This window comes from Colossoma macropomum, unplaced genomic scaffold (assembly GCF_904425465.1).
Source record: "Colossoma macropomum unplaced genomic scaffold, Colossoma_macropomum, whole genome shotgun sequence".
Classification (NCBI taxonomy): domain Eukaryota; kingdom Metazoa; phylum Chordata; class Actinopteri; order Characiformes; family Serrasalmidae; genus Colossoma; species Colossoma macropomum.
In genome coordinates, this window is record NW_023494894.1 from 362,651 (window position 1) to 385,781 (window position 23,131).

The 23,131-nt window shown below is 39.5% G+C and overlaps 1 protein-coding gene across 12 annotated transcripts in view; it reads right to left on the reverse strand.

Annotated features, from left to right (window-relative positions):
• Positions 1 to 23,131, reverse strand: part of LOC118800430 (vacuolar protein sorting-associated protein 13B-like) — a 402,625-nt gene that overhangs the window by 319,247 nt on the left and 60,247 nt on the right. For 9 of the 12 annotated variants that reach the window (XR_005006236.1, XM_036560640.1, XM_036560641.1 and 6 more), the window contains exons 17-18: positions 15,563 to 15,747; positions 1,617 to 1,751 (exon numbers count right to left, since the gene is read on the reverse strand). Coding sequence is in view for 11 of the 12 variants with exons in the window: in XM_036560640.1 (XP_036416533.1) it covers positions 1,617 to 1,751; positions 15,563 to 15,747 (320 nt within the window). In the remaining variant the exon portion in view is untranslated. Of the gene's footprint in view, positions 1 to 539; positions 1,130 to 1,616; positions 1,752 to 15,562; positions 15,748 to 20,951; positions 21,732 to 23,131 lie in introns of those variants that run through there. The other 3 variants (XM_036560649.1, XM_036560650.1, XM_036560651.1) reach the window with 3 other exon arrangements.

Sequence of the window (23,131 nt, forward strand, 5' to 3'; positions counted from 1 at the left end):
ACATGCACAACACATAGTTGCAACATAACATGCATACTTTGTACATAACACACTAAACATATACAACACATAACACGCATTTACTGAAAACAACCCAAACGCAATGCACAATGCATACTGGCACTCTTAATGGTTACAAGTCACATAGGCCAGTGGTTCTCAGTCTATATGCCACAAAGCAAGAATCATACCACTAGGCTGCAGTTTATATATAAAAAAAATAATTAAAAATCTGATTTACCCGTGCCATGTCACTTCTGGCTTCTGACACACTTCAGAGGTTATAGAACAATGTTAAAGGGGAATTCTGCAGACTTGTTCTTTTTTACTTTACTGCATAATTTAATTGTTGAGATGTAAACAGTCATTTGAAGTGATTTGATGTGGAATGATGGATTGCGGAGAAGCTTACATTTTAGAGGCATTTTAATTTGCTATGCAAAATAGCCAGTGAGCCTACACGTCTTTTTGCATGTAATGTTAATAATAGTGCACTGCATGTACAGGAAGATTCACTCGAAAGAGGCCCCGAATATTCTGTTGTAACTTCCGTTAGGATGAAGCAATCTGAATCTTGAAGGGATACGGAGGTATGCACCCAGAAGTTGGAAACGGAGGTTAAACGTTGCGATGGCTGTCCGGCACCTACCTCATTGCTCTGACGCAGGAGCATCCCGGCTTCTTCAAAGCTCCATATACTGAGGAGCACATTGCACATTGTTTTGTTCAGATTGCTTCATCCTAGAGAGAGTTATTACAGAATATTCAGGGCCTCTTTCAAGCGAATCTCCTTGTATTATATGCATGTATAATACTGTGATATTTTGGGTTTAAAAAAAGTATTGTCATAGAACAGGGCCAAATATCTGTAATTCATAATTTAATTGATAATTGTTTTGGTATGTATTCAGCATCTACAAGGTTTGGAAATGATGGTTCTGATGTAGGATGCAGTGAATAACATGCTCACCCCTTATGTGGAAGAAAGGGGTTTGATGTCCCATAAAGGCATGCAGAATCCTGACAAGATGTTTCACGATGGTTCAGGGACAGTTTTGAAAAACGTCTGGAGCACTGGCTCTGCAGTGCACTCCCGCTGAAAACTCATTCTGCACTGTTACCTGTGACACTACTCCAAGTCAGGGTCATTATATTTAACTATAACTATTACTAAAACAAAAACTATCAATGAAAAAATGCGCTAGTTAACTGTAATAAAAATGCAAACATCAGTTTAGAAGTGGATCCCTTCTGTGTTTGACTGTTTATATGGAAAGCCCACCCGCCCCCATGCCCCCCCACCCCATGAGACTCTGCATGGTTGGAAACCTTTGCTGTAGGCTTGGCTGTAAAAAATCGGAACTGTCTGTGTATGACAACACTGCAATGACTCGCTGCAATCCCTGCTATTTAGATGACAGGAAAGAAAACAAAATGATGTCTAATAATGAAGCGACTATACTTAAAAAAAATAAACTCACATGCAAGCCTACAGACAAACAAGTGAATGAAAGAGGAAGCAACATGGGGCGAGACAGTAAAGAATTAGAGTGTTTGTAGAGAGCTGTGCAGTCCCTCACTAGCACTAAACTGTAAGAGTGTTTAGTTTTACTCACCCACTGTCCTGGCACACACTTTAACAGCTCCCACTGTTCCTGATGCACACCACACTGTTGTCCGCTGACACACCTTCAGCTCCACGCTCTGAACCAACACCTCCAATGTCGGAGCAGTACTCACCCTCTTTCCACCTACACAGACATACACACACTCACTGGTCATTAATAGCTCCAAAATGCCAGTCTGTCGGACACTGCAGTAACACTGTGCAGCTCTCACTCACACAATCGGCAAAGCACAATCAGGACACTGGGAAAAGATTTAAGACCTAAAAGTGTAGAAAACTTTCAGCACAACTTTGTTTCCATGAATTAAGTCATAGTTGGATATACAAAAGGTAATTCTTCTTGTGGAAATCCATGTTTACAGGACACAGTTCTTCTTTTTCTTTTTTTTCCCCAAGTAAGACCACAATTAAGGACTTTTTAATTAAGGCGAACAAAAACCAGACAGCACACAAACACATTTGCCTTTTTGGACTGAAGAATTATTTTTACAAGTTTTCAAGACACAAGAGAAGAAAGCACTCACACCATTAGAGCTCACACCTGTCCAGAGCACCAGGGATCTGCTTACCCTGAAACTCCATGAGAAGAGCTATATGTGGGATTAGTAGTTTGATGGAGTGTGTGTGTGTGTGTGTGTGTGTGTGTGTGTGTGTGTGTGTGTGTGTCCAAGTTTGTACAAAGGAAGGCTCCTATTTCTGCAGCTTCCTGTCTGTGTGTGGCTTACCGGCACATTTTGAGGATGAAGGCAAGCAGAAACTCTGTACGAGTGAAAACTCTATAAAATACATACAGCAGGGCCAGTACTGCAGGGTACTAGATTTTATAGAAATTTGCATACAGTGAGACAGACACACACACACAAATGGCCTTTTAGCTGACACTAGAAACCTTTTTCATGAATGGAATTCAAAAGCTGAGCCTAGGAAACCAATATCTAGAAATATCATAAAAATGATACATATGATACTTTTTTTCATGCTCCAGTAAGGGTACAAAATTGCACTGAAGCATAGTAAGTAATGCAATGTCCTGAGGATGATTCAAATGAATTGATTTTGAAAAGTTAGAATCGATTATGATCAGTACGTGCTCATAAAATTCTTAAGCTATTTTGAAACACAACAATTACACCCAAAAAGCCTGCCATCTTGTTGGTCTGTCTCAAGAATTATATAATCATGTGACCACAATTATTCAAGATGATTGCAAATATCTAAGCTGACTGCAATAACTGTCCATAGTCATTAGACTTTACAACCGCGGGTTTATGTTGCAATAAACAGAATGTGAATTGACCGTGTTTTCATCAGTTGGACTAAGACAAATAACTGTAAATAAAAGGAAGAAAATAAAATAATAGAGACATGTAATGTGTCTTACAATATATTTAGACTGAAGTCAGGTGCTGTTTGTCCTCAGTTGGAAGTTCTCTTATAACTTTAGTAACATTTGCAGGTGAAGGCCAACAGACTTACAGAAACACTAGTTAACTAATTCTTCACATAAAGTTGATAAAGTCATTAGGTGCCCTATAATGTAAAGCAGAACAGTATATTGACTTTTACTGACCACTTTGGGAAACCATAAATTTAGCCAAGCAGCACCACTGAGGAGAGCTCGTTCTCTTTCTCTCTCACACTCACACACACACACATACACACTCACACTCACTCACTCACACACACACGCTTGCCGTAAGCAAACACAGGGCTAATGGCGTGTAATGGACTTAAAGCATTTGAACTGCAAATGTTTGGTTCAAGGCTGTTTTAATTCTGAATTCCAACAGTGACCAAGACAACATTTTCTGTCACATTAAGTACAATACCTGGCAAAATGCACACCACATTATGTCAGTGTTTGAATTGATGTTGTCTCTATACTTTGACTTGACTTTGGGGCTGACTGATTACATCTACAAAACCTTTACACACAAACAACAACAAAGTCAATGAGAATCGTTAATCGTTAAATACCGTAATGTATTTTTGAGGGAATTCAGGGAGGGTCTCTGAGATAGCTGAGTGACAGGTTGGGAATAGTGGGAAGGGGAAACATGATGTAAGGGGTGCTGGATAAACAATTCAGTATTTTCACAATATTTTGGAAAAAATTCCAATGAAGAGCACTGTGCCATTTTAGCCCGTGTTTAAAAAAACACAAATACCATCACTTGCCCAACACGGGTGTAAAAATACAAGATAGCAAAACAAGGCAAGAAGTTTACAATAGCAGTACTAAAGTTCGTATATGCCGACTTTACTCTGTTTGACTAAATAGAATTGCGAAGCATAATGTTAAGGAGCTGTTTTTTGTCTGTAGCGAGAGGATATTGTCCTACCCATTTATACCACCACCTGAAAAAAAAAAAAACAACACTTTTTCTTCACTGCAACGCTACTTGTATCAAGGTAACTTTTATAACATAGCAAGCTAATGCATGTCATTTAAAACCAACTAGATTTTGATGATTTATCTGTTAAGGTACATTGCACACATTCACACTAATAACAATTCTATGTTATTCATTTTGGTGGTATCAGTATCGTTATCAGCAAGTACCAAAAAACATGTACATGAGGCAGCTCGGACATCTCCCTTGTACTGTTTCTCTCCTTCGCTCTCATTACTTCTGTTAGTCTACTCAGGCTGGTGGATGAGATCTGAGCAGAGCAAGCCATCTGTATGTGTGTATGTTTTCATGTGTTCGATCATCTGGGGCAGGTGCAGAGGTGCATAAACACACAGCTGGGGGTCGAAGAGGTCAGACACCCCATCAAACACCCAAAGGGTAAACCCCAACAGCTGCCTCCGCCATCTCTGTCTCTTTCTCTTTCTCTCACACACACACGCATTCAGCGTAAAGTCATGAGAACAAGTCCTTATGGTGAGAGAAAGAAAAGACCACAGCAGAAGACTTTCTACATGCCACCACATGTGGCTGAGAATGTGTGTGTGTCTGTGTGCATGTGTGTGGGACATGTGTGCACTTGAAAGCAAATTATATGCTACTTTATTATTGTTTATTATTGCTACTTTCCCTTCCATGGAAGAATGGTATGAAAACGCTATATTCCTTTGCTGTACACATCAATTTCTAATGGGTCATTAAATAACTAAATATGTCAAACAAATTATTCATTTTTTTCAGCTGACAATGGAATCTCTCTAGAACAACTTGGTATAACACTGCTAAAAATAACCACACTTATGTAATAAGATCCACTATGAGGACAATTTTAAACACAGTCATAATACTTTGTATTATTTCATATTAATTAGGGATGCATCAGGGCCACAGCAGTTTCAACAGATAATTATTAAAATGATTGGCATCAGAGAGATGATTAGATATGAACAATATTTCAAACCAATATTTGAGAATTTGTATTTGGGAAAAGCAGAACAGTGATGATGCTAAAATATCTTTATTTTATTCATTTTACTGAATTTGTAACCCTCTACAAAAAAAAAAAACTGTAACGCTAATCCAGTTGGATTTAGTGCCAAGTTAAACATTTTGTAAATGTTTATGCATATTTGCATATTTTTACTCTGTGCATTGGCACAGAATTCCCCAAGTTTTAAAGCCATAAGACCTAACATTATAAACTTGACAAGGAAAGGGTATAAGGGTATAAGAGCATGCACACTCCAGTGACCATACACATCAGTGGCAGCACTCATTAGCGGAAGTACACACACATACACCAGCAGTTGCACACAAACCAACAGTGGTTCAGATTCAAGCCATTAAAATCACACTGCCTGGGTGGGTAGTTAATATGAGACTTTTCAGGTGGCGAGAAAATGTGTGTGCGTGTGAGAGACTGCATTTCAGGTGAATGTGAGAACAATGTACTTCACTCTTAAGGTTCAGTCTGTCCCTGAATTAGCACTAATAATAGCCATCATGCTAAAACCATTATAGCTATCTCTGTCTCATACATACATACACACACACACACATATACACACACACACACACACACACACACACATTCTCTCTCTCTCTCTCTCTCTCTCTCTCTCAAAGAGGCCAATGCATTTAATCCACTAAGAATATTCTATCAGTCACAAAACAAACAAGACAGTGAAATGTTTGGTCAACTACACAATTATATAAAATGTTTTTTTTTTCTCATGTCATATTTACATATTTTACGTATGCAGTTTATAAACTAAAAAAAGTTTATATGAAAATTTCCAAACCTCTCTTAATACATTTTTGTTACTGTGCCTTCAAGACTGATATACACTACATGCCTGAAGTGGGTTAAACATGGAAAAATGTGAACATTTATATTTTGCACCCATATGAGCTTGCTGGACATCCCATTCCAAAACCATGCTTTTCTGGGAAGGAGTGTATCTGTGGAAATTTGTGCCTATTCAGTCAAAAGAGCATTTGTGATGTCAGACACTGATGCTGGATGAGAAGGCCTGGCCCAGAATCAAGGTTCCAGCTTATCCCAAAGGTGTTCAGTGGGGTTGAGGTTAGGGCTCTGCACAAGCAACTGGAGTTCCTCCACACTAAACTCATCAAACCATGTCTTTATGGACCTTGCTTTGTAATCAGGGATATAGTCATACTGGAACAGGAAAGGGCCTTCCCCAAACTGCTGCCCCAAAGCTGGAAGCATATAATTGTCTAAAATGTTTTTATATGCTGTAGCATTAACATCACCCTTTACTGGAAGTAAGCAGCCTAGCCCAAAGCCCTCCTCCACCAAAATTACTGTTAACAATATGCATTCCGGTAAGTAGCATTCTCCTGGCATTCGCCAAACCCAGATTCGTCCATCGGATTGTCAGATAGTAAAGTTTGAATAATCACTTTAGAGAACACATTTCCACTGATCCAGAGCACAGCGACAGCATGCTTTACACCACTTCAGACACTCAGCATTGTGCATTTTGATCTTAGGCTTGTGTGCCGCTGCTCAACCACGGAAATCCATTTCATTTCACTTTAAGTTCTTTTGCTGATGTTGCTTCCACAGACAGTTTGGAATTCTGTAGTAAGCAATGCAGCAGAAGATAGGTGTTATAATCTTCAACATCCGGCAGCCCCACTCTGGGAGTTTGCGTGGTCTGCTGCTTTGACTTGTGGCAAAGCTCCTATGACAAAGGCCCTATGTGGTCAAAAATCCTATGACAGTACCACGTTTAAAGTCACCGAGCTCTTTAATAAGACCCATTCTACTGTCAATGTTTATGTCTATGTCTATGGAGATCATATGGTTATGTGCTTTATTTTATACACCTGTTAGCAAGCAGTGTGGCTGAAGCAGTTGAACTCAAAGATAAGGAGTCCACATACTTTTGGCCATAAAGTGTATGTAAATTATCTCTGTTCTGGTTGGTTGCCCTGCTTTGTGCCTCATTCAAAAAGCAGCCCAAGCTGAAACACTCCTTATAACTGCAAGTTGAATAAGCAGACTTGCCCATGGTAGGCTGAATTGGTGGCTGCATCATCTAATGCATTGGGTTTTTTGACATCACAAAACTGTTTATTCAAAAAGGGCTATTTTTGCAGCTTAGTGTCCATATATGGGATGTAAGGAAGGAAAATTTACGATAATGATTTGGGCTCTTTAAACAAACACATTTAATAGCCAGCAGGACTATTCCAACTACACCAGGCTCACCTCATTTTCATTCTAATAGCAATGTGTGAGTATGTGTAGACAAAGGGACATAAAGAGCAGTATAGAATAAAGGGTTCTACTGATGGATGACAGCAATGATCAACTATGATGAGGGAGTGACTTCAACTGTCATATACAATGCACCAGAGTATTTTTCTGGTGAGAGCAAAAAAGTGATTGTGTGTGTGTGTGTGTGTGTGGGAGGCTCAGGAACCACCATCAGACTGAATAAAGCCCCCAACTCTGTTCTGCATATGCAAAAGCCTATACCCAGAGCAGCCAGAAACACTGCTGGTTCTAATCACTCTTCTTTTTCTCACTAGCTGGGGCAAGCAGCTTGATGTGTGTGATGTAAGACTAGTCTGTATGTGTATGTGTCTGGATCAGTTTAAAACTCCATCATGCTCTCTTTATAGGGTATGAGGACTAAGAGGCTGAGCTCAGAAAATTCCTGCTCTTACTCCGCCTTCATCACTGCCATGAGTCCTCAAATTTCAGAAGGTTACACTGGAATCACACACCGTTTTTTCTCCACTTTTAGTTGTCATTGCGATGATTGCTATTCTACACTCATGTCAATCTGGCGACAGACTGAGGGACATTCCAGCAAATCCACACAAACACACATGCACACGCACACACACCCAAGTTCTCATGCCTGCAGTGATAGCTATGCTTATGTCCAAACCCTTCCAAAGTCTGAGTGGAAACACAGAGCAGCTCAATTAAATCCAATTATTATATATATATATATATATATATATATATATATATATATATATATATATATATATATATATATGTATATATATATATAAATCCACTTACAAGCCAAAGGTGTGTTTAATGAAAACCTGGACAGGCAGGCTGGTCTGAGCTGTTCTTAAGCCCCTTAGAAACCACACTGCCTGTGCTTACACATACATGCACACATAACCTGCACTCCATCTGCTCCAGCTGAATGGCATCTGGACATAGGGCCACTACCTCCTTCAGAGACTCACTCTCACTCTGCCGGTCGTACAGCCGTCATGCTAAAAATATTTCACAGCTCATATATCAAACAGCCTGGTCTGAAACAGCCCCCCTCTGACAGACAGCATGACCAGCAGAAACATGGTTTTGTGTGTGTGTGTGTGTGTGTGTGTGTGTGTGTGTGTGTGTGTGTGTGTGTGTGTATAGCATGTGTCAGGCTCCAGTCGTCGCGGGCCAAAGCTCTGCAGACTTCAGCACACTGCCTCATTACACACACCTGATTCAGTTCATCAGCTAATTAGCAATGCTTTCATGAAGTGAATTCAGAGCGTTATATAAGGGTAAACGCTAATCTTCACAGCACTTTGGTCCAGAGGTTCCCCCAGCCACTGCATACCCCTCTCACCTCACAATTATACAGTGTCATATAACCATCAAAAACTACACAAGGACAATTACTGCATGTACATACCTAACGTGTATGACATGAAAGTCAGCACCAGTGCATTGTAAAAATGGTACAGGCCTATATAGTAATCACTTTCACAATGTATATGGAGTTGAAACAGCAAAGGGAGGGGATGCATTTTATTCCTTCAGGGTAATCAATTTATCTTTATACTGTCTGCGCTATAAATTTTATATCGTCTTCATATGTTTACTACTTTTTACATTCAATATACTGAAATTTGGAATGGATCTGTATAAATGTCTACATGATTCTGTGGTTTAGATGTAAAAACAGACACACTTCCTTTTTTTGATTTATAAAACAAATCAGTTTAGCAACCCAGTCTTCCAGCATTCCCTAGCAGTGCTTCCTGAAGCTGTCCAGTAAGATGGTCTTCACAGTGCTACAGTGAGTCTGCTACACTTTAAGTCAGATGTTACCTCGAAGGAAAATTAGAGGGCAAAACCAATCAATGAGGAATCCCACTGCTGGCGAACTTTGAAAGGATCAGACAGCAGCACATACATCTTTTCTAATGAGTTGTCTGCAGCTTTTTATTACAGAAAGATCTTGGTGTCATCTCAGCAATTTAAAAGCCATGTCATGGGCAGCCACTAAAGACACTGCTGCTTAATTACGTAGGATCCAGGACACCCAGAGAGCAGAGCAACTCCCTCACACACATTTCTTCAGTTTGTGTAGAGGAGGCCTGCACCATCTGTGCCTGCATCAGTGTCTTAAAGAAACATTTTATGAGTAGATATTAATACATCTGCTACGATTAAATAAATCTGGCTCTGTTCTCACAGAAATCATCAAAATCAAAAAACAATACACCATTGAGGCAATAAAGCTATCAGCTATCAGAGTTCCTTGTACAACAATATCTAGGCAGTATGTTAAACCTCTTCTCTCTTTTTCACACAAATGGTCATGGTCTGACTTGGTGTGTACATAAGGCCAGCAGGCAGTGTGAGGCAGTATCAGCATGGATGTTGCCAGGCCAAATTTAGGGAGGCTTTAGTCATTTACCCCTTCTCCCTCTTCCCGTATAAATGCACATTACTAGTTCAAATTATCTATAGTTTGTTCTCATTTATTCTTCATTATTTAACCATGCCATCACATCTCCAACTTCACAATATGCTGTGCAGAGGTGAGAACAAGTCGTTAAGTTGCAAGTAAGTCTTAAGACTTGACAATCAAGTCCCAAGTCAAGACAGTGGAGTCTCAATTCAAGCCCTGAGTCAGTACAGGCAAGTCTCAAGTCCCACGTCAATACAGGCAAGTTTCAAAACAAGTCCAAAGTCCTAATCTTCGAGTTCTAAATAGTGTGCATTCTTCAACTAATTTAAAGCTATTTCAACACTGAACACCAAAAATGATGGTAACAGTAATATGGTCTTTTGTTGACCTTTTTTTACCCTTCCAAATAAAATCTATTTTATTTATCTCTGTATACAGATAACAATGACAGATATAATGGCATGCACAAAGAGTAGTGCAACTACACATGAAAAGAATTTTCCATGTACTATCGATCTTAAAAAAATACTATATTTGAAGATAATATTTTTTTGATGATTTTTGGGAACATAGTATTAAAATAAAAACTAACTCAGCCCTAAAACTAGGTCGGCAAACTCAAAACAACTGCTAGTTTGAATTCATTTTAGATGACAACAAAAACCAAAATGACAGAGCCGAACCAAGTTTACAGAAAAGACAGCAAAATTGTGAATGTTTGAAGCTGAAGTTGACTTCTTATTTGCCTTAAATGTGCAGCAGTTGCATTCTGGTACCTAACTGCTGCACCAATTAAGGTGGAATAGCAAATTCAAACATGAAACTGGTGAATAAAAAGTTAATTTCAGCTGTGTAGTGAATGTTGCGCTTGTATTAACTGCAGAAGCTTTTAAAATCTGTCAAACAGAGAGAGCTGTGTTTCTTTTGTTTTGCTACCATGAGGAAAACGGTCATTTCACCTGGTAAGCTTCTCCAGTATGAGTTTAATATGATTCCTATTGATGCTTTGCTTGTTTCCAGCTTTTGGAAGCGAACTTAACGAGTCACTTGTCTCCCGAAATAAAATAAACGAAGCAAAAGCACAGTAACAGACATTAGATGACGTTGCTGTGTATCAGATTTACGGCAGGAAACAAATCGATTCACATGAAAAATAGCAGGCTGTGTCCCATCTGCAATCAGACGCCTCTCCAGGTTTTTTCCACTTTGAGTCTCGAGTCTTTCTGAGTCATGAGGCTCAAATCCGAGTCAAAGTATGTGCCACAGGTGTTCGACTCAAAGCAGGGATGCAAATCTTTTTTGATTTCGTTGAGTCTCAAATCACTAAATTTGTCACTCGAGCTGGACTCAAATCCAAGTCATATGACTCGAGTCCACACCTCTAATACTGTGAGAGCAGGGCATGACCTGGGGGAGACACTGCTGCTGCTCTTTTGCAGCGCTGCCTCTGCTGTGCTACCAAAAATGTACTACATAATGTGAAAAGTCCAACATTCGGCTCAGCCAATCATACCTTGTAAGTTGTAAGTCAATCATATCAGACCTGGTAAGTTGCAAGCAATCATATCAAACCTGGGGGAGGGTTTCTGGTTTTATTCACTCTGCAAATTAACATAAATCAGCAATGGCTGAAGCTTAAGACAGGATTTTGGCTAAAAACTCACTAAAATAAAGTGAGTTATTTAGATCTTGTTCAAAATCTACGATATACAGAATAAAGCAGTAAGCAGTTACAGAGTGAAGATACTTACCTACAACATGGATTGTGACAAATCATAGTCAGTATAGCTGGCTATCAGGTTTTTACTCAATTGTTTGTTAGCTAGCTGGGTTTACGTGAGGCAAAGAAGCAAAGAGAGGTTAGGCAAACACCATCATTTACTTGTTAGACAAGTCAACTAATGTGAGTGTGAGAATGAGGGACAGTGACAAAAATAACATCATTGACAGTTCTTTATATTATTTGTTTTTATATGGCTTTTCAGTATTTAGAAACCATGACAACAGTATTTGCCATATATTCTTGTTTACAGCAAGTTAATGTCAGTGAAAATGTCACACAGTGTTGATCATAATTTTATGTCCCTCAATTCCTCAACATGTGGATGGAAATTAAGGGGCTACAGCTCTGTCAAAGGGTAGTCAGATGAGGTTTTTAACAGTTAAAACAAAAAAAATTAACTGACCTCTCATTATTCCTTTGAGTTCTTGTAAATCTGAGTTTTATAAAATGTATTATTAAACAGGGAAAAGAGGGAGAGAAAAAAGCTGAAGCAGACTGATAGGACTGAAGGAGCAGATCTGGTGGAAGAGTTGTTTCAGATTTCAATTAAAATTAATACTGAATTTAACTGTACTTAACTGAGAAAATATTTGTCACTACAACCATAAAATTCTGTCACCTAGCTTATGAGACAAGCCTACAAGTGAACTAATCTATAATCTGTGTATTTGAAAAATACATTTAGAACCTTGTAGCTTACCTAAGAGAGAGGAGCACTGCTTGACTTTAGTTCCTGTTGTAAGTGGATGGATTTAGTGTTTAAGTCATAGTAGCTCTGTGCTTAATACCAACTACAAAGGGACAGATCTACTGTGTGCCAGTATGACCAAATCGCCCAAAAAAATCCTGAACAAAAACAATCGTATTACTAAAGGAAAATATTCTAACTCAGTCCAAAAAAGTTTGCTATCACGAATATCCCAAGGATTGATTAACAGCTTAGAGGTTGGTATTACTTTGAAGTAATATAAGATTTTTGTTCCGTAATGGCTGCCATTCAATGGGTGAAAGCGATAACATTTGGTGGTCTTCCTCACTTTGGGGGGCTGCAAAGGACTTAAGCATGATATATTTCTTACTTCACATGGACCTCTTATGTCTTTGTGACCACCCTTGCAAAAGCCTTTCTGAGGTGTTACATCTAAGGAACGTTATAAACTGTATTATTTAATGCTTTTATTTTTTTTGTTTGTGTAAAGCACTTTGAATTGTCACTATGTATAAAAGGTGCTATACAAATAAACTTGCCTTGCCAAAATAGGCACTTTATTTTTGAAATTGAGTTAAACCTGGTGGCTGGCTGGGGTCTCTGAAATGAGTTCAGTGAGCTGGGGTAAACCTCAGAATGGTGTATGATAACCATCAGAAGCCCAAGATTTCTGTGGCTGCCATACTGTGGAGATGTTTGGAAGTTTTTCCACCAAGTAGCCGCCACAGACCCACTAGAGCTGAACTCTTCCCTCTCGTGCAGCAAACATCCAGAGACCTCAGTGGACTAAGCCTCAAATTATAGAGCCTTAAATTACTGTCTAGAGGAAAGACTGATTAGTTCAAATCGTAATGCTAAAAACCTAACAAGCATTGCTGAGAAACTCACAGTATGTGCCTGTATGTACTGTATGTTCACAAATATGAATTCTGTCCCATACTCTCTTATGATGTCACAATTAGTACTTTCAGATTGATCTCATTTGTAAAAAACAAAAAAAAAAAACAAAAAAAAAACACAAATAAAAAAAAACAACAAAACTTTTGTTCAAATACAGTCCTTTCTTTAGGCCTTATGCTAACATGTAACTTCAGCGACCTATTCCTCTCCTTTTAGGAATAATTCTCCACTGGAAAGCATGAAATGCATCTTTCCCCAGGCAGGACAGCAAGTGTCAAACACACTGATTGTGTTATCAGCCATGCTACAATATGAAACACCTCCAGAAGTGAGACAGGAATGGTGGACAAGAGAAAGCTGGAAGAGTTTAAGTTCCACATGAAGGCTCTCTTCCACGGAGGTCTGCTGGATAGATTGAAGCTTGCAGCACTGCCGGTGGTGGCACAGGAGCTTTGGAAGCAGTTCAGTGGAAAATCTGTACAGCAGTCTGCGCAAATGAGTGTGTGAGGGGCCCAACAGGGCAACAATCCAACAACACTCATCAGTCTACAGCTGCTCAGAGCTAGATGTCACTCCACATTCTCCACACACCAACTTTAGATTTGGGTGGCAGCAAAGTCTGAGAACTGTGGCAGGGATCGGCGTGTAATGTGGTAAGTGTGCAGCAGGGTTTGAGTTTACACTGCAGTTGGGTAATGCATAAGAATCATTAACATTTGGACATGTAGAGCTAACATGTAGGTTGATCGTGTGTAAGACCAGAGTATAGCCTGGAGTGGGGTTAGTTTGTTAAGCTAATATGTAAGTATCAGGAGGCTTAGTATGTAGAGCTTGTGTGTAAGCATATTGTGCAAATATGGTTAGTGTGCATGCTGTGCAGAAATATTAAATGTTATAAAGACCATCATCCACTTATAACTTTTTGTGTGCAGAGAAAAGGCACATAAGCTAACTGCTACTGTTTTTCTCTCTGCACATTTGATTATTTTACATGCACACTATACCTATTATATACTACTTATTTGTATGTATACATTAAACGCAACACACACACACAGGTTACCCAGGGGAGTGGTGTGTCAGATTTGTTTGGGTTCTTTTCCTAAAATTCTAAATTGAAGCCCAGATATGTAAACATCTCTCAATATTGTTATTCTTATCATATCCAAGCCAAGGGGGTGGTGTGAAAAGAATAGCTGACCTCACTCCACGGGAGAGGGCTTTAATAATTTGGTGGCCATACAGTGGTAGAAAGGCAGACACAGGGTGGGCATGTGGTGATGAAATGACCAACAGCACAATCCTAATAAGCTGGAAAATTCAGAGCTCTCCAAAGGACTGTTTGCTACTAGCAAGAGAAACATCACTGTTTCATAGCAGGAATCTGTCTCTCTCCCTATTGTACTATTTGCCCATTAAGTCTTAATGGAGAAAGTGGAATGTGAAAGTGGAGTGATATGCTGTGCAAAAACTGAAGGCTGACTGATGTATGAGCAGCAAAATGACTGCTGATTTGGCTTGATTTTGAATTGGGCTCGTACTAGTGTCTAAACAAGGTCTCAGTGAGGGCTAAGTGTGAGCTTAAAGTACGCTAAGTGCAGGGCTATATGAGAGTTCTGCACAGGCTAAGAGGCACAGCCTGTTTATGGCTCTTCACTTGATCTGGTAGTAATTAGCAACCACTGGCACAACTCTAGAGCAGTAACAAGCTGCAGTAACGAAGCTGAAAAAGCGCACTATAAAACTTTACATAGCAGTGAAAGTGACTGAACGCTGACCTGTTCTATTTCTGCCTGAGTTGGCAGAGCTGACGCAGAGCAGCCTACGTATACAAAGGTAGTTCATTTGGGTGTAAAACCGCTGCAAAACGTAAGGCAAAATGAGCTTTTGCCATCAAAAATAAAATCACTCGACTACCTAGGGGCTTGAGTTTTCTTGCTGTGGAAAGACAGGAGGAGGGTTAAAATTGTGTGTCGAAATCTAGGACTACAAACTATAAACACAATGGGACCAGGCAGTATGAGCTTATATGAGCGTTTTGATTGTTACAATACCAATAGCCTAGACAAATGTTACAAACCAAACAAAATGTCTGCAAGCACAGTTGTTTGTTTTTTTCTAGTTTCCTTTGGAGTACCGACTCCCTACTCCGTCACATAGCACGCATAAAGCAGGAAAGAGGATCTAAATGTATGATCAGTTGAGTGAAAAATTTCTTAAATCTGAAATTTTAATGTTAATACTAAGCATGTTTTGAAGGCTAGTTCAAGGAAATGTCTACCACAAAAGTCTGTGATTGGATCTTAATGAGATGAATAATGAAAATATAAAATATAAAAATGCTGAAAAATAGATAAACAGAAAAAATTTGATAAGACAAAGAGAGTGAGGAAGTGAAACTAAGAGATTAGTCAATGTATGTGTTAAGTGGGCCGCTACCTTGCGATCTGTAGACCTCATTGATGAGTGTGTCACTGGTGGTGGGACCAGCACCACTTCCCGTGCTATGGGTCCAGCTCTGCCACACATAGTTTAGAAGCAACATCTGTGGATGTGTAGCTTGCACCATGAAGTGGGGTAACTCAAACATACACTCTGTTATGGATACTGAGGGCCGCTTTGACCTGAAAGAATAAGAAAGAAAGACAGGAGATATGTAAGCACATCTGACTAATAATGACTGATAATGGTATTCTCAGGGGGTACAGTATCTCTCTGTACCTTATAGTATCTTTTTGTCGTTTAGCTTGTTCATGCCACACTGCATGACTGTAGGTGAGTAAACTGAAAAAAAGACAGCTTCATCTAATCATTTATCTAATCATTACTAGCATGAAAGTGTTAACTGCAGACAATTGAGTGTGAACAGCTTTGCTGATTGGAAGTAACATGCACCTTTTCACAGTCTTTCCACAGCTCTCAAGTCTTAGAAAGGTTTATTTATTCATATTTTTTCCCCCAGGAGGTCGTATGCATGTGACAGAGCCCCGTCATCGAAATATAAGCTGTATGATTTATAGCACAATGAGAACATCACAGAAATCTGAGCCCGAGAGTAATAATGCCCATTTAACATTTCCTCTACAGCAGCATTAGCACTAACAGAGAGTGAGATGGATGGGGAGATGAGGCAACATCATTGTCAGAAAGACTGCTGCTTACCCTTGTCAGTCCCAGAAGGAAATACACTCATTCATCTTCCACTGCCAGCACAGTTAGCCATTCACATACAGCCAACAGAAGCTAAACTCTCGAGATGGGTAGAAGTGAGAAGTGGGTAAAGAAGATTTTTTTTTTCTGAGACAAAATATAGAGGAACCTGACAGTAGAGGTGCTTTTGACATCACTGATCTTACACATTTTTCTCCATCACACTCAAACTCACTCCATCCACACAGCCAGCTTACCATTCTGGCACAGCCACTGGACCCACATCAGTGTCTACGGGTTCATCAGAGGTGAGTATGTTTAAACCAGACATGGGTGCAAATTTGTTCTGACAAGTAGGGGAGACCAATGTCAGGAAGCCAAAGCTTACATATAGCAATGCAAAACTAGGAAATAAAAACTAGGTGAAAAGCACACCTGCAGTTATAGTAACAATACTGTCACATATCCAATGGCCTGAATCAACATTCAATAACAAAAAAGTTTCTTGCTCTTTATTGGTCACTCAGATACACTGAAATAAACTATTTGTCTGATCAGCATGTTGCGATTCATGTGGGGTTCCAAATCGCAGCACTGACGAGCCCACACTATGCACATTTTTTGTGCTTTTCTCTTATAGCACTCCTAATTCAACTCAGGAGCATGGGGTTGCCAGGACTAACATTGGGAACCCCTGTTATACAGATTTTTGAAAAATACTTAATGATAACTGTGACCAGAGGAAAAAGAAAGGACTATAAATTAAAATAATGGCATAGAGTCAATGATTACTGTATAGCACAAGTGTTGCAAACAATTCACCAGAATGTATCTAACTGCTGCACCATTTAAGGTGGAATGGGACAATTCAAACAAGAAGCTGGCGCATAAGAAGCTGACATTAGCTTCAGGTGATTTAGGCTATTGAAATATCTAAAATATCCTAGCTACAGTTTAAGGTAGATTTCTTAAAAATATGTGCTAAAGTAGGACTTTTTGACAAAGTAGCACAGTTTATCAGAACACCAGTACTTTTCTGTTTGCTAACACTAACTAGTTAGGTGATGAGTAAGTTAGCTTAATGACACTAACGTTACCACCATGCTCCTGATACAGTCGAATAAGGAGAGGATAGACAAGCTCAATAAGCAGCTAAACCAGGTAGGTTGCATGAAATGTCATCAAGCTAGAAAGGTTTTTGTGATTTGGATAGATTCTATTAACTAAACATTTAGTGAATGGCAAACTTAGGGGAGTGTTCGTAGAGACCTTATATTAGCCAATACTGATAGTCAACTACTGTGAACATTTTACACAATGTTATCTTAATATGCAAATGCAAGACAAACATATCCAACTTGGAAATCGCATTTTATTGAGTCAACAAGAATTTAAAAACAACACAAAATCTACGTTCACAACAGTTGACTAATCTTGTATTAAAATCATGTGACCGGACAAAGTCTGCTTGTGTACCCAGTAACATTTGCAAACAGGAAACCCGCCTGTAGAGAAGGAGAAAAAGAGAATTCGAGCTTAAGTCTTGTTCCTGATGTTGTTGGTATGATCAAAAAACAAGCATTTTCTTGTGTCTTTTTTATATTCAATTCAGTGTCTGAGTCAACCTGTTAAAATGTAAATTCAGGACACATCCATAATCAAAAATGCGCCTGACTTTTTTTCATTCTTACATTGAAAAGACAAAATCAAAGACAGAATTGTTTTCCTGTTTTTCCTTTTCTGATTATAAACAGAAATCGTTTGGCCATACATACACAGACTATGCACTCACTAAAGTGAAAAAGGTTCTTATTCAGAAGAATTATGTCATGGGATATACAGTGGTTATACACATTACAACATGTGTAACTTATGTAATAAAGTGTATGTGCAGCAGTTTAAAGAGGAATATAAGAAGGGTCCTTTATTCAGAAGGATCATGGTCTGGAGAAAGAAGTTATGGAGGTGACACTTGGTTGTCAATTATTTTCTCTGCACATCGCATCTTTCACTGCAGCATATGCAGTGGTTAACTCCAGGTTGTCAACTCCACATCATGACAGCACCTGTCATTATTCCATCCAGGTGTTGCATGATGCAATGTGGAGCCCAATAAATGGCATCATCTACTGACCTGTTAGCTCTATAGGCAAATGGCACAGGGTCCCGAAGGGCATCATGACTTGAGGTTCTGTATTTAAAGTCTCTCAAAACACTTCATGACTACAGATGTTATGGCAACTGGACGGGCGGGATGCCTCTTATATTTCAAATCTTGAGAGAAAGCTGATGTGCTGGTGTGGGAGCAGAGGGCTTTGCTTCTACATTTGATGCTTTAGTGGTTTATGATTCTGAGTCCAGATGGTGGAGCAGTTGTTTGCGGAAAACTGTTCCTCCAGTTCTTTTGTATTTGTGGTTGGCAATTTTGACTGCTTTGTTAAGGGCTTACTTTGCTATAAGAAGCTTATAGGAGTCACCACACATATAAGCCTTTGCCTTGGCTGTGCAACGTTTCCTGAGCTATTTGGAGAATGAGGGTTCGTCATTGTTGTACATGTAGATAGTCTTTGATGGGATACAAGTCTCTTCAGAAAAGCTTATGGTAAAGGTGACTGAATCTGCATAGTCATCCAGGTTGTTATTTGAAGATCTGAAGAAGTCTGGTGGAGTACACACATTCCCTCAGACCCATCAGGATGGCATCAGGATACTCACTGATTTCACCTCAGGCTTTATGGTTTTAAGCTTTTACCTTTACAAGGGGATGAGATAGATGAGGGAATGGTAGGAGTTTCCAAATGGGTCACAGGAGGTTGCCTGGTATGAGTCCTTAAGGGTGCTGTAGCAGTGGTAAAGTGTTTTGTCTTCTCTGATGGGACAGCTGATCTTTTGTTTATATTATGGTAGTTCAACACTCAGATTGGTGTGTTTTTTACGTAGGTAAGACAATTTGACTGTTCCTGTTAAACCTCAATAATCTGGTCAGCCAGGTGTTGTTGTGCCAAGTTGGCTTGGTACCAATGGGGGGGGGGGAACATCAGGATCAGAATTATGGTGTTAAATTTGCAGGTGAGTAGAATAGCTTCCAACTGATAATAAGAATTTCCAGTTCAGGAGAGCATGTTCTGGCCAAAAAAGTTGTCTCTCTGCACCACCTGTGATCAATGTAAAAACATACTCCTCTGCCTTTAGTTTTCTGACTGAGAGTGGGGTCACGGTCTGCTCTGTACTGCAAAACGCTGGGTAGCTCCACCTCAGCATCTTGAGTAGTTTAAAATGATGTACCTTAAATATTGCGGTAAATACACATTTTGCTCTGATACAGACAAATTCCAGCAATCTGAGAACTGAAGTGAAAACTAACAAAGCATTTTTAGAATTGTAATACCTCTAAACCCCACAAATCCTTTTAGACAATGTTCAGATAGAACAGAATCAGGAGATTTATTTTTGTCAGCAGGGATGAGCTGGTGTCAGTGAAACAACCATGTCTTTCCAGCACTGGGCCACACTACTACAGACTTCACCAGACTGTTCGTGTGAGTCAGGTGGCATACTTGCTTTCCTTCCTGCTGTGCTTTTATAAGTAGTCATGTTAGGAAAGAGACAGGTTTAGCAAAGCAAGACTCCGAAGTCCACAGTCCTGAGGCTGCCTCTTATTACGGCTGATTAACTATAGCCTGCAGGCCCCAAGCACATACTCGAGCACAAAATATGCACACATATAGACATTTATATATGTGTGTGTATATATTAACACACACACACCCACACAGTGCGTAACAGGGTTCAGGCTATGTTGGAGGGAATTATTTACGGCCTTGCCAAGTGACAGCGACTGAGACTCCAGACCTCCACTTTAGCACTGCTTCATCTTTGCTCAAATAAATCCAAGTGTGAAAACTGAAAGAAACATGAACTAATACTTTACTCACTTAAAGAAGCTGTTCTTCAACAGTTGTACAAATATATTATGACCTGCAGCAGAGTAAGACACTGGGTACACAAGTACCCAGAAACGGAACGTGATTTTCAATAGGAATATTCTCAGTTCTGTTACAGCAGGCCTTTTTCAGGTTTGACATCTTTAGGCCCAATCCTATTCCACTTGCCCCTACCACTTAGCCCTTACCCCTATGTTCTGTGTGTTCACCCCTAGGGGTAGGGTGTCCCGATTCTTGTTGAGATAGAGGGCTAGGGTGAAGTGTTAGGGCTACATGGCCCTCCAAATAGAGGTTTTATAGAGGCACACCCCAAACGGAGTGTTATGAGAAAAAAATGAAAAACTGGCAAGATGGCTGTGCAAGCGACCAAAGAAACCCACAAATGTGAGTATTTTCTCTATTAAAAATTACGATAATTACTGTGTTATCTAAGTTTAACATCGTTTCAATGTATTATGGTCCTTTTTATCACAACAAGCATAAAAAAATGCTAGCAGTATGCTGATGTCTCATGAGATAGACAGCTTAATTTTTCATTCCACCTTAAATGGTGCAGCAGTTATATTCTGCAGACTGGCAGGGTTGCCTACAGAGCATCGCTAATAGCCTGTTAATGAAGTAATGTTCTCTTTTATTTGAGGGTTGTCCCATTTCATTGGGGAGGATTTCAACCACTACCTCTTCTCAGTTCCAAGGGGCAAGCTGACACTCAAAAACAAGGGGTAGGGGTAAAAATAAGAAATGGGATTGGGCCTTAGTCTCTCTTTCATGTGCAAAGTAAGATAGTGGTTCAAATGTAACACCAAGAATGAACAGTGCGGATGAGCGGGCCTTTTTCTTTTTTTTTAGTACAGTATGTGCATTCTTTACAACATAGATAGATATGCACGGATCATGTACCTTGCATTACAGTGTATGTCTCACTGTACTATCTACGGACATTTTCACACTTGGACCAATTAAGTGTATGAACTGAACTCAGACCTCTGAGTTATGGTTTTCTGTGCATATGTAAACATGGTGGTCTGACTAATTTGTGCATTGTGAAAGCAAAATGGCCCCAGTCCACTTTTTGTTTTGCTTTATGGTAAAGACCTTGAGGTTTGCCATAGTAAACAGCAACAGTTTTCCAGCACTTCAGCAGTTAAAATATAAGGTACTACAGGATAAAGCCTGCCTGTGATCTTGTGACAAAACAGCATCGCTGACATACTAAAGCAATAAGATTTGTGTAAGAGCCTGTGTGATTTCATCATGTTAAAAGCTGAACAGTGTGTCAGTGTGGATGAGTGGGTATTCCTCTTTTTTCAGTACAGAGAGCACATTCTTTTCAAGACACTATGTGTGAATCATGTATCTTGCATTACACTGCGTGTCTCACTGTGCTATCTATAGAGCAAGTGCATCCTGTTCAAAGTACAGTCACTTTCATGAACGCTTCCTTCCTCCTTCCCTCCTCACTCCCCAGACAGTGAGCTGTCAGATTCAGTGACAGCTGTCTGACAGAAGCCTGCCTATGGGGTCAGCCAGGGGTGAAAGAGCAGAGTAAGCATCAGAAATGGGTTATTCACATGCAAAAAAGTAAAACAAACTGTCTCTTTCTCTATCATCAAAACACTACAGAAACATGTAATTATTACAGCCTGCCCAGAGCGGTCACGTGCACAGGAAAAATAACAACTTCAAAAAAGCATTAACTGAACAAAGCAGTTCATAAGAGATGACACAGGCTATTCTTATATATATAGAACACACCTCAGTGCTCAGTGTTAGAGTGTAAGGTAAAGACGTACACTCTCCTTATGTCTGTGTTGAGTAGAATGAGAGATCCAGAAGAACCAGGCCGAGGAGAGGGGGGAACAACAACAACAAAACACACCATTTGACTGCAACAGGGTCGGACTGTATTTTCAGCTATTAAATTTGAAGTGGGGTGGGGTCAGGTGGTGCCTGTGCACACATACAATTCAGGAGTGCTCTGAAGCTTCCTATAGCAGGTCAATTAAAACCATATGCAGTTTTGACATGTTTAGAGTCAAACTAATGGAGCTAAATCATCTCACAGCCACGAACTTTATATGCCACTTTTGCAGATGCACAATAAAAGTGAGGGTACATGTGCATGAGAAAACCATCTTTCATTTTTCAAACAGCTGAGTTTCTCACACTTGAGTAATCAAAATCATAACACACTCTTATATTCCTGCTACAGCTGCTTGTTCCTTAGCAGCAGGCACACTGGCCCTTATTCATCAAGTTGCATACCATCAAATCTGAATGCAAAATTAGCGAATGCAAATTTCAGTTTTGTTATTTATCAATTTCATCTTTGGCATATATGTACGATCAAACTCACATCTGGTGGAAGTGCTTGTTAATTTGAGCATAATATGTGAACAGCCTGAAAAATGCCTGATTTGCAATTAAACAACCAATATTATTGTTAATTACATCAATATTTACCACAATAATCTAGCTCAAGCAGCCAGTGCTTTATGTAAATAATCACGCTACACAAACACATCACTCTACCATCTGAAAAAAGCAACATTTTGTTCACATTCTTTTTCCTTCGTGGTAATTTTAACACTATAAGAATATTTAAACTCTGGTTATTGAGAGAGCAGTGCATCTCCTGCTCAGCCCCAAACTCTGCCTATAAGGGCAACCACTGGCTCACTCCTGCTGAATACTTTTCTTTTACTGACTCACTACTGCAGCATTTGCACACAGTAGAACGTGCTTCATGTAAACTATATTAGAGCAAACAAAGGCGTGTCTGTTGCAAATGATATAAAAATAAAATACTTGTGGGCAGGTGCTTGTCTCCACGCACTGAAGCTGATTAACCAACTGCAGCCAAATAACTGCTTGTTTCATTGTCGTATGACAGTTTCCTGAATTAGATGCAGAG